Below are 23706 nucleotides of genomic sequence, written 5' to 3'. Positions count from 1 at the left end.
AACGCTAACATATAGCTTTATATTTCTGTGTATTTCAAATGTTTGTGAAATAAAATAAATTCCTGTTCAGTCAAAGTGCTTTCCTCTTTTAATTTTTTGTTTATAAAACTCCAGCATTTGAGTGAGAATAAGCATCTGTTAAAATTTTCAAACAGCAGAATGCCTATAACCATTGGCGTAGGAACCGGGGGGGATGGGTGGGACATGTCCCACCCAATATTAGAAACAGGTGGATTTGTCCCCCCAAAAATGATATTGTTTCGCTCAGCTCAGCTGTGCTATTAATGAGGAGACAGACCGGACCAATCACGGAGCCGGTTCCGGAATTAAGTTCCGCCTCTCAGGAGAAACAGCCAATCAGCTTGCTGTTTTTGTGGCGCAGAGGTGTCAGTATGTTGGTGGGGGGAAGCCCCTCCCTCGCTGTGAGATTTAGCAGCGGGATCGGCTGCAGCTGATTTTAAGATATGGATATACGGTGATTTTTTTTTCTAAAAGAAAGGTAACGGTATCTAATCATGTAAACTGTGATGATATGTTTCTGATAGCTGGTTAAAAATACACGTCTCTGAATCAGCACACAGTTTAACCCCACTGTGATTAATAATCTGCAGCTGTGTTAGTGAGCTAGCTTAACTTTGAAATGATTGGGAGTCAAGATTAAAGAAAAAAAACTATATACGTAATGTTCAACTTGCCCTGTACCTGATCAGCTAATCACTATTTCATTTTTAAACTGTTTATTAATGTAGGATTGCAGTTAGCTAGAAGCTGGATGTAGAGGATAGACAGAATTTAGTACAACACTGGGTAATGTTGGTAGTTTAAAGCAGTTTCTTAACCCTGATCATCACTGCCCTAAAACTGTGTTTTCCATCAGATCCAACTGATCAGCTAATAAACAATCATTTATTGAGTTTACCTGTTAAAATCTCTTAGCCCCCTATGGATCCTAAATTAATCATTATGTATATCCAGCAGTTTATTAAACACATCATACCACCACTTACTTTATTAAAGTGCCTTTAAACAGAGGAAGCTGTAGAATATGCAGAACAGTGTTAATATGCAGTAGAATATGTAAGAACAGGGTTAAGAAACACTGATCTAACCTGACTTCTGTTCATATGTAGTTCACAGTAAGACCACATGTCCTGACGTTTATATTAACTTCTGCCAAAAATCTCTAGGAAACGTAGTTACATTCTCTCAGTAGAAAGAAGTGTTCTCAGTAAAAAAAACATAAAAGCGCAGGAACCAAAGAAAATGTAAATATACAACAGAATTGACATACAATACATAATAATAATAACCAATACTGTTATATTATTTTAAATATTAGGTGATAACTGATCAGTTTTTGTACTATGTATATAAGACATTGCAGACATATTTTTTTTCTAACAACAGTAAATGTAATGTGGAGTAACATGTTTAGGCTGTAAAATCATCTTTTATTGGATGTAACTAATTATAAACAAAATACAGAAAAAAAAAGATTATTTGTGATAAAAAATAATTCCACAAATGTTGTTCTAGGAAACTATAGGGTGGGCTTTGGTTCATATTCGCAAATGTGTCCCCCCCAATATCAAGCCCGCTCCTACGCCCTTGCCTATAACTGCTATATTAAGCTACAGTTATTAAGTCTGTGTACTGAACATAAATTTAAATCCTTATAAATGTCAGAAATAAATATAACTAATAATAACTTATAGTTACTGTGCAGATTTTAAGTATATTATATTTTATAGTTGATAGTTTTTTATATATTACTTCTGTCGGCGTGTCTCTCCACAACCGTGCAACAACCAATCAGACTGTTTTCTGAATTTTCCAGGAGCAAATCAGCTCTGAAGGCAAACGCTGAAGATTTGAGGACTAATTAAACAAAACTTTCTCAGCTGCGTGATCAGGGCCAGTGAACGCTAAACGGAGAAAAGGATATTTGAAGAGGCGCCGTCATCTTATAAATCCGCTGTTCGGGACATTTTGGCTTCAGCGTTGAGTTTGATAATCAAGGTAAAAGACAGTCAGCAGATAAAGCACAGTGTGATTCAGTTACCTGTTTTTCACTAATGGTAAGAATAAGTGCTCCTTTTTATAATAGATATTGTGATTTGAATTAATCTGTGACTTTATTAATTGGCTCTGAAAGTGTGAGTAGGAGCACCTTGTTGATTTGAAATAGAAAGGGCTAAAAATGTGCTGCATGTTGGAGCTAGATAATATTGATATATATCGAAACCAAACCGATACAGTGGCCCAAGAACCGCGATACGAACCGAACCGTGGCCACACTGTACCGTTGCATCCCTAGTGTGTCCCTAGTTATATTTAGTGTGTGTAGTGTTATATTTAGTGTGTGTGTGTAGTGTTATATTTAGTGTGTGTGTGTAGTGTTATATTTAGTGTGTGTGTAGTGTTACATTTAGTGTGTGTGTGTTATATTTAGTGTGTGTGTAGTGTTATATTTAGAGTGTGTGTAGTGTTATATTTAGTGTGTGTGTAGTGTTATATTTTTTATGTGTGTGTAATGTTATAATTAACGTGTATGTAGTGAATGTGTGTGTACGTAGTGTGTTTGAGTGTGCTTGTATTGTGTGTATGTAGTGTATGTGTATTTGGGTGTGTAATGTGTGTATTGTGTGTAGTGTATTTGTAGTGGTATATTTAGTATCTGTGTGTAGTGGTATGTTTAGTGTGTATGTAGTGTGCGTGTGTGTAGTGTTTGTATATAGTGTATGTGTGTGTATGTAGTGTGTTTGTATTGGGTGTATATAGTGTGTGTGTATTTGGGTGTGTATGTAGTGTGTGTAGTGTTTGTGTGTATTGTTTCTATGTAATGTGTGTGTGTTTGTGTGTAATGTTTGTTTGTAGTGTTTGTGTGTGTGTAGTGTTTTTATGTTGTGTGTGTGTGTGTGTGTGAGAGAGAGAGCTTACATTTTTTTAATCCAGGTTTGATTCTGATCTTCCCTCCATGTTCCACTCTAAACACACACACACACACACAGATCAGCACAGTGTGAGATTTTGAGAAACTGATTTATAAAGAAATACTTTTAAATATATATTTCTGTCTGCATGTATAAAGTTTTAATACTTGCTGTCTCTTATTCTGCTTTATATGCACAATATGTAGTATTATTTTTATTAGAGCTTTTATTCACAAATGGGGAAAACATGGCACAGTGGTTAAAGTTCCCAGGAGTGACTGAGATACAGAAATGACTCCAAAAGGGCATGAACAACTCATCCAGGAAGAACCCAGAACAACATTTAAAGCTCACCTTCCGCGAAAATCCGATTTTTCTTGTTTTTTGTGGAATACAGTAGGTCTCTCCGAGTTGAATGTGTACACCTGCACATTAAACTGTTTTGCAGCCCCCATTTTCTGCAGGAGCTAAGCAAAGAAATCCCTCCTCCCCCCCTCCGAAAAACGGGTGAATTTTGAATTATCTTTCTGCCTACGTAGGCAGAAACTCACAGACCAGCCCACCTTGGCTCGAGAAACTCCCAGAGGTGGAGCTGAAGCGACGCAATATCACCGCTCATCAGTTAGGAGGTGGGAGGCAGTGAGCGGCAGAGCGGTGGAGGGGCGTCGCAGTGCTCCTAGCCAATCAGAGGAGAGATATTTGCATGCTGTTTGCATGTATGAATATTCATGAGCAAAGCTGGAATCCGGTCATTTTGGACACACCCCTAAAACAGTCCATTAAAAAAGAGCTATACAGAGACACCTGAGCACTTTTTTTTTTACAAAAACGGCTCACATGTCATTCATTCATACTAGAGACCACAACTAGACATTTTAAAATGAAAGAAAAAACGACGGAAGGTGAGCTTTAAAGAACTGCAGGTCTCACTCGCCTCAGTTAAGATCAGTTTTAATAATTCAATAATAAGAAAGAAACTGGGTGAAAATGATCTCCTAGATAAGATAAAATGGTTTCTTGTGGGCTTGCAAAAAAGGTTTAAACTTTACTAAAGTATGTTTTTTGCATTCATATTCTTACCTGAGTGGACTCCTGTCACAACAACTGTTTTTATTGGACCATACATTTTTCAAGGAATTATTGTGCAAAAATTATTTTATCATGATTAAGAAATAATTTTATGCCACTGGTCATTAGAAAATTTAAAAAATGTAAAATGTAACAAAGGCAACATTTTTAAATAAAGTCAACAAACCAACTCAATCACATTAATGGGATCTCTTTAGAAATTAAGGGCTCCAGTTTTAGTGATCTGTAGGTGAGCTGTCAGCCGTGCACCATGCAGCTTGATTTAGGGTGTGTCACTGTGTCTTTACGATAGGAAAAGTTGCTCCAAAGAGGCTCAAAATGTGCAAAAAGCATGTATCGTGAAATAAACCAATCACCATGTCACTTGCCATTCCCTTTAAGAGCCAGGTGCGGTCTAAAGACATGGGCTGGTTGCTGGGGTGCTTGACTCTCAGTGTGTATAAAGTTAGTGGGAATCAGTTTTAATCTTGTAACTTTTATCCTGACTCGATGCTCAGGGCAGCTCTCAATCACTGAAGTTTTCCACCTGTTCTGGAGTAAAAACTAAACCTTTTTACCAACAGAAAGATGAGCCAAAACAGAATTACAGCACAGTACTTGGCATTCAGTGCAGATAGCTTGAGCATAAACAATTAACAGTGGCTGTGTAAACAAAAATAAGACAGAATGACAGAATGAAGGTTATATGCTGCTCCACCATGTTTACCTGGTGACTACAACTAGATCTACTACAGGTCCCACAATGCAATGTGTCACAGCATTAACCCCTAACTTTCTCAACACTTTGCTTTCCTGTGAGGCACAGCACATACACAGGAAAGAGCACAACAGACAATATCGAGAGTGATAAAAATGTACAACATGTACAACAATATTTATCTTACAAGTTGATAACATAATTATTAGTTCAGACCTACCCGAGTTTCTCCAGTTTGCAGTGTGGATCCTCCAGTCTGTCAGAAAGCAGCTTCACTCCTGACTCTCCTGGGTGGTTGTAGGTCAGATCCAGCTCTTTCAAGTGGGAGGGGTTTGAAATTAGAGCTGAAGCCAGAGAACAGCAGCCTTTATCTGTGATCATACAACCAGATAATCTGCAGACAGAGCAAGAGAATGTGTGAGTGAGTGACAGAAAACAAGAAAGAAAGAAAGACAACATAGCACCCTATGGAAGCAAATGCATTTTGATATTTGTCTATTTTTTTTTTTAATAACACTACAAAATCTGAAAACTAAAGTTTCTTAACACAGTTGACACAGATTAACATGAAACCCAAACCTCAACAGTAAGCATCTCTGTGAATACGGCATTAGCATTGATGTGGACCAAAGAATTGAGTTCATTAACTTCTAAAATTCTAACATTCTAAAATTGTTTTTGCTCGTGCATCACAATTTTGTAATCAATGTGTGATATATCTCAAATGTTCATTAAAGTTGGACATTTTTAAGACGACTGCAGAAGACTTTTCTTGTGTGATTTGTTATCATCATTGTAAACACCTGAGTATTTACACATTTATACATGTAGAATTTCTAGTGGTGTCAATCGATTAAAAAATGCAATCCAATTAAACCTACCAAAATTCTGTGATTAATCGCACTTGTTTTTCTTAAGACAGAAGTTTTTATAGTGGATATTTTATGGAGTGAATTTTGTGCCAAAATTTTAGGCTAAGGTCGAGCATAATAAACATAAAGAGCTCATTAGCAAAGGAAGAGAACTTAGAGGAACAGACCTGGGAATTAATGACCCGTTCCCCCGTGAAAACCTTGACAGACGCAGAAAACTGTTCGCCGTGAGGAAAGAACTCGTAAAAGAAGGGAAAAAAAGCAGTCGTCTCCATCGACAAACTTTATGTTGATGGACAGCTATATCGTGACAAAAACAAAACTCCCTGGCTTTTCTAAATTTCTTTAACTGTAACTAAATAGCGGTCTCTCTCTCTCTCTCCCCCGAGCGCTTTCGTTTGTGCACTCTCTGTCTCTCTCTCATGCGCGTTGTGCTCTCGTTGCACAATCTCTAATATATAGGTCAATACTCAAATAACCTCATAAAATTGATCTATAACGTATATATATATATATATATATATATATATATATATATATATATATATATATTTCCCCTAAACTTTCCTTTTTCTCTTGTTCTTTCTCTTTCTTCCACTCCCACTTACTCGGGACATTCTTACAAAATCCTGATTCAGAGGATTCTACACACACTATGAATATTATTTTCAGAACATTTGTTCCATTTTATTGCATATTTTATTACCATTTTATAGATGAAGTCCACAAAAATGGATCATTAGCGCAATGTGATATGACATGTAATATATGATAAAAATGCATTTTTTTTTATCAAAGTTAAGCAGTTCAGTTCATTCACAGTTAAGCAAGGGTTTAGGAAGACTTATTAGCTTACACTTACACACAATGCTACATTATGAAAATAATGTTTATTTTCAAGAACATTTCATATTATTTAAGACAATTTACAATGCAAACATTTGCATATCAAAAGAATCTTTCATGTAGACTACAGCACCTTCATTAATACAACAGCTAATTTAACTATTGGAAACCATTCAACAAATGTCAAAGAAAGACCTCTCAGAAACTCTGAAATCTTGTCTATCTTTATGCACCATCCAGCATTGTATGCCTACTAAGACTAAACTTTTATTTTTAGTCATTTACGTAGTTTTTTTGTGTTTTGCCCATATGTCAGGCATATGTCAGTTCTGTAATATCTGGCTGACTTTTTTTCCTCCATTGCTTTTTCTTTTCGTCATGGCACTTTTTGGTCAGATCACGTGTTGTCTTTATTTTCCCACTGGAAATAGCAAATATGAAATTATGATATCCGTTCCAGTTTTTGTTCAATTCCTTAGAATGGACTGTACACAAATAATATCATGTGAAAGTAACTCCAACTGGAACAACTGTCTGTGTCGTTGAGTATGTGTGTGTTTTTCTAAATGTTGTAATTCTTGCTGTAAATGTTCTCCCTAAACTTTGACAGCCTTGCTTTTGCTGCTGCCTTTCTTTTCTCAATAGCTACCTGCCTGTAAACAAATACACATCGCACATTACAATAAAATATATCAAAGAAGGAAAAAAAAGCTCTCTGGTTATGTGGTCTAACATCTAATTCTGTGTACGGAATTAGATTTAGTTTCAGGCCAGATAAGACGGAACATTAGTGACCTCTACTGGTGGTTTGCAATAGCTAAGTTAGAATGGTCTACTGGAGAAAATGTTCAGGGTATTGCTCATGTTATGACAATCAGGAAGTAAAAAGGCATCTGTATTATAATTCCTAATCAAATTCTCATTACCGGAACAGTTCATCTCATTACCGCAACAGGTATTGAAATGTAGCGGTAAGTGAGAATTCGGTTGGAGGATGAGTGACTTTAAAATTTTATGCTAACTGTAAAGGCACCATGAGGGCTAGATCAAGTTTCACTTACAGTGTCCATTTAGACCTTAATACAACCCCTGGCAAAAAGTATGGAATCACCAGTCTTGGATGAGCACTCCTTCAGACATTTCATTCTGTAAAACAAACTCTGATCAAAAACATGATACAATAATAAGGTCATTCCAAAGGTCAACTTGTTGGCTTTCAGGAACACCCAAAAAATGAAGAAAAAACATTGTGGAAGTCAGTGAATGTTACTTTTATTGACCAACCACAGGGAAAAAAAATATGGAATCACTCAATTCTGAGGAAAAAAGTATGGAATCATGAAAAACAGATAAACAAAAGATGATTCAAAATACATCACTAGTATTTAGTTGCACCACCTTTGGCTTTTATAACGGCTTTCAGTCTCTGAGGCATGGACTTGATGAGTGACAAACAGTATTCTGCATCAATTTGGTGCCAACTCTCTTTGATAGCAGTTGCCAGATCAGCTTTGCAGGTCGGAGCCTTCTTGTGGACCATTTTTTTCAATTTCCACCACAGGTTTTCAATTGGGTTGAGATCTGGACTATTTGCAGGCCATGACATCGACTGAATGTGTCTTTCTCCAAGGAATGCCTTCACTGTTTTTGCCCTATGGCACGATGCATTGTCATCTTGGAAAATTATTTCATTATCTCCAAACATCTGTTCAATTGAAGGGATTAGAAAACTGTCCAAAATGTCAATGTAAACTTGTGCATTGATAGAAGAATTAACCACAGTCATCTCCCCAGTGCCTTTGCCTGACATGCAGGACTGTGGAAATTTGGTTGTTTTCTTCAGGCAGGCCTCTTCATAAATCTCACTGGAACGGCACCAAACAAAAGTTCCAGCATCATCACCTTGTCCAATGCAGATTCTTGACTCATCACTGAAGATAACTTTCATCCAGTCATCCACAGTCCATGATTGCCTCTCCTTAACCCACTGCAGTCTTGTTCTTTTATGTTTAGGTGTCAATGATGGTTTTCTTTTAGCTTTCCTGTATTGAAATCCCATTTCCTTTAGGCGATTTCTTACGGTTCGGTCACATACATTGGCTCCAGCTTCTTCCCATTTATGCTTCATCTGTTTAGTTGTACTTTTTCGGTTTTCAAGACAAATGGCCTTAAGTTGCTTGTCTTGACGCTTTGATGTCTTTCTCGGTCTACCAGTACGCTTGGCTTTAACAACCATTCCATGCTGTTTGTATTTGGTCCATATCTTGGATACAGCTGACTGTGAACAGCCCACATCTTTAGCAACCATGCGTGAAGAGTTACCTTCTTCAAGAAGTTTCACAATCCTCTCCTTTGTTTCAAGAGACATTTCTCTTGTTGGAGCCATGGTTCTTGCCACTCTAATTCGTCCAGCAGCCCTCCAAGGTGTCATGACTGCAGGTGTTTTTAACTGCAGACTAACAAGCAGATCTAATCTGAGGCAGGTGTCCATTTAGGGAAAGGAAATTGACTGGGTTATTTTCTACCTTCAATTTGAGTGATTCCATACTTTTTTCCTCAGAATTGAGTGATTCCATATTTTTTTCCCTGTGGTTGGTCAATAAAAGTAACATTCACTGACTTCCACAATGTTTTTTCTTCATTTCTTTGAGTGTTCCTGAAAGCCAACAAGTTGCACTTTGGAATGACCTTATTTTTGTATCATGTTTTTGATCAGAGTTTGTTTTACAGAATGAAATGTCTGAAGGAGTGCTCATCCAAGACTGGTGATTCCATACTTTTTGCCAGGGGTTGTATACTATATTATAATCAAAAATACAAACTGTAACTTCAAACTGTAGGCTCAAAACTTATATCGATATATCGGTAAGGACAATGAAAAAGTCGTGCAGACAAGTTGATGAGCAATCTTTGAACTTTTATCCAGAAACATATGAGAAGAACTGCTTACATGGTAGCCATCTTGAGTGTCATGGCCAATGTCTTCCATAATGATGAAAATGCCTTGAAAATTGAAGTTCCTTGTGGATTTAAACAATGATTGAAATTGTTGTGGAGGATAAGAAAATTAGTGTTGGACACATTCCTTTTCTTTATTAATTTTATTGCTTTTACTTTTCAATGTAAAACCTTTTATTTTTATTTACTAAAAGTGTTTATAGTATGAAATGCATTTAAGTTTTTTTGTTTTAAATGTTTAAATATTAAAATTTCCAAACAATGTACTGAAATTCTGATACGGACATGTTGCGGAAATGAGAATTTTACTCTAAAATGTAAAAAAATAACAAAAATTATATTTATAATGTTCATTTTTAAACATGTGCAAGATAGACCAAATGACGTTGTTTATGATTCTAAATTTACTATTTTGTTAATATTTACTTGTTTATTAAAACTCCTCATGCCACCTCATCCATCCATCCATCCATCCACCCGCAAATATACTAATGCACGCACATTAATCCGTTCACAAAATCCCATAAAAATCACAAGGAACCACTTAGCAATAACTTAATGCATGCAATGTCTCAATGTCATAACACGTATGTCACACCAAATCTAACACTTTTTGTCTTATGTTATGTCTCTTCTACTTTGTTTGCATTTAATCACTCCTTTCTGTACTATCTCTTTGCACCAACCTCTATTTTATTACTACTATATATCTCAGATCGGAAAAATGCATTTTTGTTTACACTCCATCCCACACACAACAGAAAATATCCTCAAACATCTGCACACTCATATCATATCACTGATAAACATTATTAATCCATACATCACAACATGTCTTCACTTAAATTTATAACCCAGAACATTCGTAGTATTGGGACACAGATTAAGCAAGCCAAGGTACTAAACCATCTCACTTCACTAAAGGCAGACATTTGTTTACTACAAGAAACACATCTATCAGAAACAAATCATCATAAGCTCAGATCACCACAATTCACCCATATATTCTCAGCCTACTATAACTCCAAACAAAGAGGAGTATCAATACTAATAAACAAAAAAATCCCCTTCACACATAACACCACTATATCAGACACAGGTAGATATATCATAATTAACATCAGCAACACACCCTTAACAATAGCAAGTTTGAATGGCCCCAACATTTATAACCCATCCTTCTTTCATGAGTTTTCAAGAATATAAACAATATATCAGATTCCACAATTATAATTGGAGGTGACTTTAATTCAATCATTGACCCGTGTATAGACAGATTAACTATGGCACACAATACACGTTACTGGCATTCAACAGATATCATTAAACAATACATGACAGACTTAGGGCTCAGCGATGGTTGGCGCCTCAAAAACCCAAACACTAAAGAATTTTCTTTCTGTTCTCCAGCCTAACACTCATATTCTCACGTTGACTATTTTTTAACCAGCAATTCTATTATAGCTAATATATCAGAAATAAAATATCACCCTATAATAATCAGTGACCATGCTCCAGTTTCACTTATATGGAACATAAATCCACTATATAAAACTTTCAGCTGGCGACTTAATACCTCGTTACTTACAGACCCAGAATTTGACAGCTACATCAAAAAAGAGTGGGCATCTTTCCTAGAAATAAATGATTCTCCAGAAACCACACCAACAATACTATGGGAAACTGGGCAGTACTAAGAGGCAAAATCATCTCTTACTCTTCCTGTAAGAAGAAGAAAGATACGGAAAATGAGTCTAATTTACAACATCAGGGAATTGTCAAATGAAATGATAAAAAACCCATCAGATAAAATTAAAAAAGAGTTAAAAGAATGCGAATCACAGTATAATGAACTTATAAACAAGAGGACTCAAGTTTTAATACACTGACTTAGATATAAACAATTTAATCACAATAACAAATCTGGTAAATTCTTAGCTAACCAAGTAAAACATAACAAAGAACAAAAACAACAATTCCATCAATCAAAGATGAGACCGGACTAATCAGCCAAACATGAAATAAAATTAATCAAGTATTTGGGAAATTCTATAAAAATCTATACTCACCAGAACACGATCCAGACCCAATAGATATTCACACTTTCCTCAATAATATACACCTACCCAAACTAACTGAAGAACAAAAAAGCATATAAGAAAAGCCAATAACATCAGAAGAACTCCATAAAGCCCTTCGTAAGATGCCTAATAACAAAGCACCAGGACCTGATGGCTTTCCCGCAGAATTCTACAAGCACTTCTGGTCAATATTTGGCCCAATGTTCAGTAGAGTAATAGCAGAAATTAAACACAATAAGAGACTACCAACAGAAATGAATACAGCTACAATATCACTCCATCTTAAACCTACAAAGATCCTACCTTACCATCCAGCTACCGTCCACTGTCACTAATTAACACAGACACAAAGCTAATAAGTAAGACATTAGCTACCAGACTGGAAACGGTTATCCCATCCCTCATACATCCTGATTAGACCGGCTTCATCAAAGGCAGACAATCAGTTACCAACATGCGCAGACCAAAATAACCCAAAACTACAAAAATGGAAAGAAAAAGGTATTACACATTTACACCACGTTCTACACAACAATAACTCGGCTACTTTCTCACATCTAACCCAGAAATATAGCTTTGAGAGAAACAAGTTTTTGGAATATCTTCAACTTAGATCTATGTTAAACTCAAAAATCATGATTACGCAATACTAGAACTTAGCCCACCAATTTCAGAATTCTTTAATATCTCTTCCTGAGACAAAATTCTATCAAAAATATATAGGCTTTTATTCAAATTAGACCAAACAGTCACTATCCCAATAAAAAATGGAAAGAAGATATCTTAATTACCCCCAATGCTGATTTCTAGAGAAACATTATGGAAAACACATTCACCATGACTAACAATACTAACCTCCACCTTATACAATATAAAGTAATTCACAGGGTAAACTACACTAAGCAAAAGTTACATAAAATGGGACTAGTAGATTCAGAAATCTGCATACACTGCTCACTAAACACTCCAGACAATTACACACATGCTCTATGGTACTGCCCACCAATCAAACACTTCTGGCAGCTTGTTATAACTCGGTTAACTCCACTATTTAAACAGCCAATCTCTCCATCCCCATCACTCTGCCTGCTTGGTGACACATAAACCACAAACCTAAACCAGGAAGAAAGCAGAGCACTTTTGGTGGTGCTAACCATCGCCAAAAAAAACAATTCTCACAAACTGGAAATCAAGGACAAAAATCCCCATCAGTCAATGGGAAAACTCACTCACAGAACACATAGAAATGGAAAAAATATCTGCATCTCTCAAAAACAGAACTCATGAACACATAAAAACCTGGTCAGCATTAAACAACCTCCTACATCAGTGACTCCACCAGTCTTTAACAGATAACCTACACACATCCATTATATATCTATAACCACATCATCCATATATCACCGCTATATGAATGTTCCTACACACACACACACATGCACACAGTCACATAACACATTTAACATTTAAGACATTTAGCTATTTTTATTTAGTTATTTATTTTTTTGTTATTCTGTGTGTTATTATGTTAGGGATGGATAAATGGAAAAATATAGGAAGCCATACTATAATAATTTTTTCTTCTTCTTCTTTTTATCTTTTTCTTTCAAGGGCACAACTTCTTCTTTTGTGTTTTTTTTTCTCTCTCTCTCTTCTCTCCTCCTATATATTGTTTTCTATTTGGTTTAATTTGTATATATACACATCGTTATGTCCTCCCTCTGCACAGTGACCTCAGTTATCAGAGGTTTGTATTAATACGAATAAAGTCTTAATGGTCCTCCGAAGAGGGGGGGTGGTGGTGGGCAAAAAAAAAAAAAAAATTGTATGTTACAAATTCAAAAGAGAAAAAATATATAGCAAATATATATGTTTAAATATACTTGGTTACTTTATTATCCTTTGCAGTTATTTGAAAATTATTTCAGTTTGGATTTTGCCAGTCTTTGCTTTTATTTTTGTGTTTTTGTAAATTTTCTGTTGATTTTTTTGCATTTTTCTGTTAAAGATTTTTGCTTCTGGAATCTCTCCTTTGCTTTTGCTTTAGTTTTTTGCTTCTGAGTTTTGGCACACTTTTCACAGTTGGGCAGGGCTTAACCTCCATTGGTCAGCTGGTTCTGGACTGACGGGTTCCCTAAACCCTCGTCTGAGACTGACCACGCCCACCCCGCCAGTTTCAAGCGTCTTTCCAAACACGGAGAGCGAACAGCTTTCAGTGCACAGCAGCAGCAGATACTACAATTAAATTTCATACAAACATTCTGTTTAATGTTATGTTATGTTATTCTCTGTTTCACTCCATTAAAAAGCTCACATTAGCAAGATGTGCTAAATATTCATGCACAAAGTATGATAGTTACCTAGCCAGTGAGCTAGTGAGTTAACTAGTTACCTATTCAGTGAGCTAGTGAGTTAACTAGTTACCTACTCATTAAGCTAGTGAGTTAGCTAATTACCTAGTCAGTGAACTAGTGAGTTGCCTACTCAGTGAGCTAGTGCGTTACCTAGTCATTAAGCTAGTTAGTTAGCTAGTTACCTACTTTGTGCATGAAAATTTTGCACGCTAATGTGAGTTTTTTAATGCAGTGAAACAGAGAATAATATAACATAATACAACATTAAACAGTATTAAATTTAATTGTAAACACAATCCGCTGCTGCTGCTGTGCACTGGAAGCTTTTCGCTCTCGTGTTTGGAAGGACGCTTGAAATTGGCGGGGTGGGCGTGGTCAGTCCAGAACCAGCTGACCAATGGAGATTCAAGGCGAACTTCTTCTTAGCCCTGCCCACCTGTGAAAACAGCAAAATCCAAAAAACTTCACAAAAAATTCACAAAAACACAAAAATAAAAGCAAAGACTGCCAAAATCCAAACTGAAATAATCTAACCAAGTATATTTAAAAATATATATTTGCTATATATTTTTTCTCTTTTGAATTTGCAACATACAATGTTTGCTTTTGACTCTTAACATTTTGATTGTGGATTTTACTTTTTTGTGTAAAACTTTTGGCACAAATGGAGAGAGAGAGAGAGAGAAACAAATGGAGAGAGACAAAAACAAACAGAGAGATGGAGAGAGAGCAACAAAGCTCTCTATCCAGGTCTGAGCTGGAAGTCTGAACCGGATTATTACAGCTGGACACTGCATTAAAGTGTTTCAGTCATTTAACCAGATAAGAAATTTGCATGTTGGGTGGAGGCGGGGCAGATTACGGCAGAAGTTGGGGTCAAACTTGGTGCCGAAACAAAACTTGGGTTTAAAAATAGCATAACTGATTCCAACTTAACAGCATATGTTAATGATTTAATGCTGACAGCACTGATAATTTTTAATAAAAATAACAGAAACACTGACCTGAGAATCTGCAGTTTACATTGTGAACTCTTCAGTCCAGCAGAGAGCAGCTCCACTCCTGAATCCTGCAGATCATTGTTACTGAGGTCCAGCTCTTTCAGGGAGGAGTTTTCCAAGTTTAAAACTGATTCCAGATTTTCACACGTCTTTCTTCCTATATCACACAAAGCTAATCTGAAAATGTAGGAATAAACACAAGCACAAATGATTTTACAATGTCTTCAATGTTTAAATAACACATTTTAGTGATTTCCTAAATGTAACATGTATTATGCTGTTACTTTTGTACATGCCACATTTAAAAAAAATTTCTAGTGGTGTCAATTGTTTAAGAAATATAATCAGATTAATCATGACAACATTTGTGATTAACTGCAATTACATTTGTTCTTCTTAAGACAAGTTTTTATAGTGGATATTTAAATGTAAATAAAAGAATGAATGTAAGAAATGTAAAATGCAATTATTAATGGTGTTATTTAAAATACTATTATATACTTGTATTTTTGAGGGGAGATAAAGCTAACGTGGGGCACTGGAATAAAGAATGCATGGTGAATAGGATTGGACTCAGGAAGTGTTTGTTATTGCACACATGCTTACAATGGGGAAAAGACCTTATTACGATTTAAATGGCCTGGTGGAAATATGTAACCGCCAGTATTCAGTAATATGTACACTGTCCCTTTAAGAGCTCCTTACAGTAGGTGCACAGCCCTTTTACATGTATAGCTATGCTGAGAGTGCAGTAAACCTGAGTGTGTGCTGTGCTTTACCACAGAGAATGCTGGACCTAGCTTCTTTCTTTTATTCATTTTTTTTCTGCAAGTAACAACATATATGTGGTGCTTTTAGCTCATGTATGAACTATGTTGTATGTCTTTTTTGATGATTTTACATTTCCTATCATACATGCATACATACATACAAACATACATAAAAATTAAAAGAAAAAGGGAATGAGCATAAAAGAGTACAATTACTCTTTTTGTATTTAGTCTGTAGATGCAGTACCATGACAAATTAAAGGGCATGGAAAAGTCGGAGCTCCTCCCCTTTGCCAACCTGGAAAGAATATCCTGTTCAGACTAACCTTGCACATCCTTCTGTGTAATTTAGTTTCTTTAATTAATTACGGTTTTATTTGTTGTCTTGTTTGTTATTTTGGTCTGTGATAGCCTGAAACACTGAAATGAGGATCTGAAGTTTACAGTGTGAACTCTTCAGTCCAGCAGAGAGCAGCTCCACTCCTGAATCCTGCAGGTCGTTGTTACTGAGGTCCAGCTCTTTCAGAGTGGAGTTTTCCAAGTTTAAAACTGATTCCAGATTTTCACATGTCTTTACTCCAAGATTACATGAAGCTAGTCTAAAAATCAAGAATAAACAAATGATTTCACAATAAACCCAAAGAAGAATATTTGAATGGATTGACAAAGAATAGAGAGCTGGTGTTTCTTTATACTGAAACAGTTAACATGCAGAAATCTCCACTTTATTTGTGATCAGCATGGGCATACAGTTCACCAAAAGCTCTGGGACAGATTATAATGAGTTAAAAAAGAAAAGAAAATGTTTAACAAAACATAGAATGAGCAAGGCTTTTTGGAGTATGTGAATTTATTCTATTTTCCCAGTTAAACTCTGGAAAAACATTACACCTTCTCCCACATATATATAGGTTAGAAATAAATACAGACACTTAAAACGTATGTTCTATATAAAATTGTTATGTTGTATTGCTAATCATCATTTCTCCAAAGCATATTGAGATGCAAGATGCAAGAGATGTGCATTTATTTTAACAAAAACATATTATTTGCCCAAAACCATTTTTAAGAATGTATTTAATCAGTCTTAGACAGAAACTTCATGTATTGTTTACATTAAAATGATGGTTTGATTATTATTACACACAAAGGATAATGCATGCTTATATGTAACAATGTGAATAATGTGAATCCATCAGTGATTGAATGGAAACTGATTCTACACATCAGCAGTTGATTAAAAACTGAGTGTAGGCCTGAATAAAAATACTCACACAGCTCTTCTGGATATTTTAACTACTGGCAGAAGCCTCAGAAGACACTCCTCTGATGGATGATATTTACTGAGGTTAAACTCCTCCAGCTCTTCTTCTGAGTTCACCAACACAAACGCCAGAGCTGACCACTGAGCAGGAGAGAGCCTGGCCTGTTGAAGACGACGCTCACCACCTCTCCTCAGGTATTTCTGCACTTCCTGCACTAGAGAATGATCATTCAGTTCATTCAGACAGTGGAACAGATTGATGGATTTCTCTGGAGATGAGTTCCCCTCAATCTTCTTCTTGATGTATTTGATGGTTTGCTTATTGCTGCGAGAGATCCTCTCTGTCTGTGTCAGTACGACTCGTAACAGATTCTGATTAGACTTCAGTGAGAGACCCAGGAGGAAACGAAGGAACAGGTCCAGGTGTCCACTCTCACTCTGTAAGGCCCTGTCTATGGCACTGCTGAGGAAGTCAGTCATTGTTGACCTGCTGAAGAGTTCAGATAGTTCAGTGTTTTGGTTTTTAGAGGTTTGCTGATTCAGAACGCTTCTGTCAATAAAGCAGATGAATGCATATAAAGCAGCAAGAAACTCCTGAACGCTCAGATGCACAAAGCTGAAGACCTTCCCCAGGTGCAGCTCATGTTCCTCCCTGAAAATCTGAGTACACACTCCTGAGTACACTGACACTTCTTTAATATCGATACCACTCTCTCTTAGATCTTCCTCATAGAAGATCAGGTTTCCTTTCTCCAGCTGCTGGAACGCCAGTTTCCCCAGAGCCAGGATACTTGTTCTAGTCTGCTGAGGATCAATGTCACTATTCCCACTGTACTTCTGGCTCTTGTGTTTGATCTGAAAGATCAGGAAGTGTGTGAACATCTGCGTCAGGGTTTTGGGAATTTCTCCACTCTCAGCTTCACTCAGCATTCTCTCAAGAACAGTGGCTGTAATCCAGCAGAAGACCGGTATGTGGCACATGATGTAGAGGCTTCTTGAAGACCTGATGTGTGTGAAGACTTTATTGGCCAGGTCCTTATCACTGATCCTCTTACTGAAGTACTCCTGTTTCTGAGGGTCACTGAAACCCCGCACTTCTGTTACCTGATCAACACACTCAGGAGGGATCTGATTGGCTGCTGCTGGTCGGGAGGTGATCCAGAGGAGAGCAGAGGGAAGCAGATTGCCCTTGATGAGGTTCGTCAGCAGAACATCCACTGAGGTTTGCTCTTCTATATTCACCAAGTTCTCATTGTTCTGGAAATCTAGAGGAAGTCGACACTCATCCAGACCATCAAAAATTAACATGATCTTGTAGCTCTTGTAATGTCTTGGTTGTAAATATTGTGTTTCTGGGAAAAAGTCCTGAAGAAGATTCATCAGACTGAGCTTCTTCTCCTTCATCAGATTCAGCTCTCTAAAAGGAAGTGGAAATATGAAGAGAACGTCCTGATTTACTTCTCCTTCAGCCCAGTCCAGAATGAACTTCTGCACAGAGACTGTTTTTCCAATTCCAGCAACTCCTTTAGTCAGTACAGTTCTGATGGGTCGTTTCTGTTCTGGTAATGGTTTAAAGATGTCGTTGCATTTGATTGGTCTTTCCTCTGTTGTCCTTTTCCTGGATGCAACTTCAATCTGTTTCACCTCATGTTCCTGATTGACATCTCCTCCATCTCCCTCTGTGATGTAGAGCTCAGTGTAGATCTCATTCAGAAGTGCTGACTTTACATGGCCTGAGATTCCTTCATTAAGTATCTGATATTTATCTCTCAGCTTGGATTTGAGCTTTCGTTGACATGCTGGGGCCAATTCTGATAACAGAGGAAGATAATAAGGAAAATGTAATTAGCTGTGATCTTCATGAAAGACCCCTGTGTAGAACAACTTTGATACAGTACATATTTTTTAGGTTTAAGGATACATTTGATGTTGTGACACAATATATTGTAATTACAAAATCCAGTTAACTATTGCCTATTATTCTAATTGGAACTCCACTGAGGAAATAAATTAGCCCTTTAAGTTGGTCCCCATTCTCATGACCCAGAACTCTTACTGCTCTCTAGTGTGTTGGCGAGGTCTGTCTGCTTCATGTTCCTCAGGATGTGCAGTGTGACCTTCAGCACCCCCTCCTTCTGACCATCCTCCACCTCTCCCTCAGAGCATGCTGGGTAATCTGGACTCAGGAGCTTCTTGAACGTGTTCAGCTCGTTCTTCACTAGAGAGATAAACTTCTCTTGCAGCTTCTGATTAAGAACAAACATCAGAGAATCAGTAAAGCTGTTACAGTACAGAGAGAGATGATGACACTGATCTGAGGAGAAAAGGAGTTATGGATGCTCTGATGTGTAAAAGGGATTATCAAAACTTTAGAGTAAAGTTAAATTTATATGTAAAATAAATAATTTCCATCATATATATGGTTCAGTACTAACCTTGAATATGTGGTCCAGTTCTTTTCTGGAAAAGTTTTTTTTCTTCTCACTGTGGATGAACAGAAAAGCCACACTGTAATCCACATTATTAAATCAGATGATTTAAAAAACGTGTTTCAATAAAATATGGTGAGATTATTAATAAAATAAAGAATAGCAGCAAATAACAGATACAAAGAAAAGATTAATCTGTAATTAAAATAAAATGTAAATAAATGTATCAGGAATACCAGAACCAAGAGAGACACACACTGATATGAGTCAAACAGTTTAAACAGTTTATTAACAAAAGGGACAAGCAGATAAGGATAGGCTAAAGCAGGCAGGGTCAGTAACATAAAGCCAGCATAAACAAACAACATACCAGTAGAGAGGAGAAAGCAGGGTCGGTACACAGAGAAATAGACAGAAGTGGAATAAGCAGAAGGGTGGTCTAATAACAAGCAACAGAAAGTAACAAACAATAAACTGAGCAAGGCAAAAAGGGTAAACAGTAAAAGAGAAAGGGGTCAATAAACGATAAGGCAGAATAACAAAGAGATACGTGTTGTAGAAGAGCTAGGGAACCAAGATTCAATACTCAGCAACTAATAGCTGAAAATGAGGGGTATTTATACTCAAACGTTCAGGTGAGCAATCAGTAGCTGTAGCTCAGCAGCTCAGCAGCAATGTGAATGTAATTAGAAAGAAAACAGCTAAAAGGTTTTCCAGAATTTTAATAAACATAGTATGTTTTAAAGTGTATTCTAATTCATTCTGAATACAATATTGTTCTATGTATTGTTCTAGAACACATTCTCCCATTCCTGGATGTATGTACTCACCCCAGCAACTGAGATGATAAATACATGCACAACAGATTATGAAGTTTTATTCAATGATATTAAAGAAACAATAAACAGCATGGTTTAAATGCACTGGAACATAGTTTTAGAAGCAATAATCCTAGAAAAATGTTTATTTTACACCAGACACATAAAACACTTTGTGGTTTTGGCCACCAGATGGTGCTAATGTGCTCTGTGTCATAAAGCTCTGAGTGGAGAATATTTTTTGTACAGTGAGGAGAAACGATTCAGCGCTTATATAAGCTTAAGTTTAACATCAATAATATTTTAGATACGTTAGCAGAGAAATTTCAGCAGAAGTAGCATTAATTATGTTTAATTTAGCATAAAAGAGGACAGAACAGAGCACACGTACACACATGGACAAAATTGTTGGTACCCCGTGGTTAATGAAAGAAAAACCCACAATGGTCACAAAAATAACTTGAATCTGACAAAAGTAATAATACATAAACATGCAATGAAAATGAACATATGAAAGTCAGATATTGCTTTTCAGCCATGCTTCAACAGAATTATTTAAAATATATACAAAAATCTCATGAAACAGGCCTGGAAAGAAATGATGGTACCCTTAACTTAATATTTTGTTGCACAACCTTTTAAGGTAATCACTGCAATTAAATGATTCCTGCAGCTCTCAGCAGGTATTTTGGTCCACTCCTCATGAGTTAACTGCTCCTGCTGTCTCAGTGGTGAAAGAGCCTTTTCCAGACGGCTCCATGTTTCAGCTCCTTCCAAAGATGCTCAATAGGATTTAGGTCAGGACTCATAGAAGCACTTCAGAATAGTCTAATGTTTCCTCTCAGCCAATCTTGGGTGTTTTTAGCTGTGTGTTTTGGGTCATTATCCTGTTGCAAGACCCATGACCTGCGGCTGAGACCAAGCTTTCTGACACTGAGCAGCACATTTCTCTCTAGAATCTCTTGATAGTCTTGAGGTTTTATTGTACCCTGAATAGATTCAAGACCCCCTGTACCAGATGCAGCAAAGCAGCTCCAGAACATAACAGAGCACCCTCCACCATGTTTCACAGTAGGGACAGTGTTCTTTACTTCATATGCTTCATTTTTCTGTCTGTAAACATAGAGCTGATGTGTCTTGACAAAAAGTTCCAGAAGCTTTGTGGCTTCTCAACATGTAGTTTGGCAATTTCCAGTCTGGCTTTTTAATGTTTTGTTTTCAACAATGGTGTCCTCCTTGGTCGTCTCCCATTAAGTTCACTTTGGCCCAAACAGTGATGGTGTGATCTGACACTGATGCTCCTCGAGCTTAAAGTTCACTTTTAATCTCTTTAGAAGTTTTTCTGGGCTCTTTTGTTTTAATGGGGATTGTTAATCTTTTTGTAGATTTTTGCATGAAACGAGCCTATTACTTCAGATACTGAAAGCAGGGTGACCTAAAGCAAGTATTTATATTGATTCCAGCTTAAAGGTGGGTTTGCTTAGTTGTGGGGTTAAGGGCTCCTTTATTTAAAATAATTTTTCTTATTTGTATAAATTGTTTTGTTTTTAGGTGTCCCATTGAAGTGCCCCATTGACCGTGTCGAGGTGGCATTAAGCACACTCTCTTCCCTAGTGACTGCTGCTGTTTTGCCTAGGCTGGTGTTTGGCCTGGGCTGTTTTGCCTATATTGTATTTAATCCGATTTGATATTTTTTAATTGACTGCTCTATTTCGGCATCTAGTCCATGAGGTTGAATTATTAATTTTGTTTCTCTTCTTTATTTTCGTTTGGATTTTATTTATTTTTGATCCTGATATTTTTTTGGTTATTATTTTGTTTAAATGATGTTATGTAATAACAAAAGTTTGGGAGAAGGACCACGCCCGAACTCTACGTTCTAACTCCACCCCGTATCAATCAACCGTCCTATAAATACCTCCCCTAACTAACTACCTCTCGTGACGAAAACTTCGCATCAGTCGAATCTGCCGCACCCGCCTGCTAGCATTAGCTTGTTCTCCGTCATGGACCTTTAACTCACCGCCTCCGACGAGGACCTCTTCCCTCCTGGCCAGCCTGTCTCCACTCCTGCTCCACCTCGCCGGGCTCGTCGTCTGAATTCCGTAATCTCCATTCCGGCTACTCCTGGTTCTACTCCGGCTACTGCTTATTCTTCCTCCCGGGTCGGTCGTCCTCACCAGTGCACCCCCGGATCTCGGCACTCCCGCCGCTCTTCTCCCCCTTCCCCTACTCCACCTCGCCGGGCTCGTCGTCTGAATTCCGTAATCTCCATTCCGGCTACTCCTGGGTCTACTCCGGCTACTGCTTATTCTTCCTCCCGGGTCGGTCGTCCTCACCAGTGCACCCCCGGATCTCGGCACTCCCGCCGCTCTTCTCCCCCTTCCCCTACTCCACCTCGCCGGACTCGTCGTCTGAATTCCGTAATCTCCATTCCGGCTACTCCTGGTTCTACTCCGGCTACTGCTTATTCTTCCTCCCGGGTCGGTCGTCCTCACCAGTGCACCCCCGGATCTCGGCACTCCCGCCGCTCTTCTCCCCCTTCCCCTACTCCTCCTGCGCGGGCTCGCCGCTCCGGACGCCTGTCTTCCTCGGCCGGCCTCGCCGGCCCTGGGCCCCTCTCTCCTAGTAAGTCCCAGCCTCCTCGCGTGTCCGATTGGACTGTTGTTAAGCTGCAGCGGGTTTTTGAAGGGCCGCGGCGTCCCTTTCCCCCGTTCTGCTCCAAAAGCGGAACTTTTCACTGAACCTCTGAACAGCGCACATGAGCTGCACCGGCGTCGCGGCCTGATGACGTCACCCGCTCAACTCGCCGCCGCTGCAGCTTTCGCGCCCCTGGCGCGGCACCAACTTCGCCTCAGCGCCTCGTCTCTCGTCTCTCTTCCCCTCTGTCGTCCAACTCCCCCTCCCTCTGTCGTCCAACTCCCCCTCCCTCTGTCGTCCAACTCCCCCTCCCTCTGTCGTCCAACTCCCCCTCCCTCAGTCGTCCAACTCCCCCTCCCTCAGTCGTCCAACTCCCCCTCGCCGCTGCTGCAGCTCTCGCACCCCTGGCGCGGCACCAACTTCGCCTCAGCGCCTCGTTTCTCTCGTCTCTCTCGTTTCCCTCTTCCCCTCAGTCGTTCGAACCCCCTCTCTGTCATCCTCCTTCTCCATTTCTGCGTTCCTCCTGCTGTTCTCCAACAGTGTTGCCAACTTGCCAACGTAGTTTGTTTGTTATTGAGAGTTTAAATGAACACACATGCTCTTCAGTTTCTCCTCAGCGAGCAGCAGGTGCTGCCGCGAGCCCCGCCCACGACACTCACAGCGCAGTCTCAGTCAGACCACACACTCACACCGCTCTTCAAACACGCTGCAACGAACTGCGCATACCTAAAGCCGCTGCTGACTGTCAAAAAAAAAAAAAAAAAAAAAAAAAATCATGTAATTTACGTTAAAATGGAGTTATTTTCGGAAGTCTCTGCCTATTTATAAAAGCAACAGACGTAGTCCATTTGTTGGAGTTCATTTGTAACATTTCTAACATTCAAGGGGTTTTAATCACAAATTGCAGCCAATGGCTACTTTCCTTACTGAGCAGTTGGCAACACTATTCTCCAA

The 23706-nt window shown here is 38.1% G+C and overlaps 2 protein-coding genes across 3 annotated transcripts in view; one reads left to right on the top strand and one right to left on the bottom strand.

Moving 5' to 3' along the window:
• LOC125801455 (zinc finger protein 239-like) overlaps positions 1–23706 on the top strand; it is a 331934-nt gene that overhangs the window by 103691 nt on the left and 204537 nt on the right. The gene's annotated exons all lie outside the window — the stretch shown is intronic.
• LOC111189733 (NACHT, LRR and PYD domains-containing protein 12-like) overlaps positions 1–23706 on the bottom strand; it is a 79129-nt gene that overhangs the window by 2856 nt on the left and 52567 nt on the right. For both annotated transcript variants that reach the window (XM_049477149.1, XM_049477151.1), the window contains exons 5-10: positions 19301–19349; positions 18922–19111; positions 16876–18676; positions 14835–15008; positions 4940–5113; positions 2941–2987 (exon numbers count right to left, since the gene is read on the bottom strand). In XM_049477149.1, coding sequence (XP_049333106.1) covers positions 2941–2987; positions 4940–5113; positions 14835–15008; positions 16876–18676; positions 18922–19111; positions 19301–19349 — 2435 coding nt within the window. The remainder of the gene's footprint in view (positions 1–2940; positions 2988–4939; positions 5114–14834; positions 15009–16875; positions 18677–18921; positions 19112–19300; positions 19350–23706) is intronic.

The sequence above is a fragment of the Astyanax mexicanus genome, chromosome 4 (assembly GCF_023375975.1).
Source record: "Astyanax mexicanus isolate ESR-SI-001 chromosome 4, AstMex3_surface, whole genome shotgun sequence".
Taxonomy (NCBI): domain Eukaryota; kingdom Metazoa; phylum Chordata; class Actinopteri; order Characiformes; family Acestrorhamphidae; genus Astyanax; species Astyanax mexicanus.
This window is presented reverse-complemented; position numbering and strand designations above follow the sequence as displayed.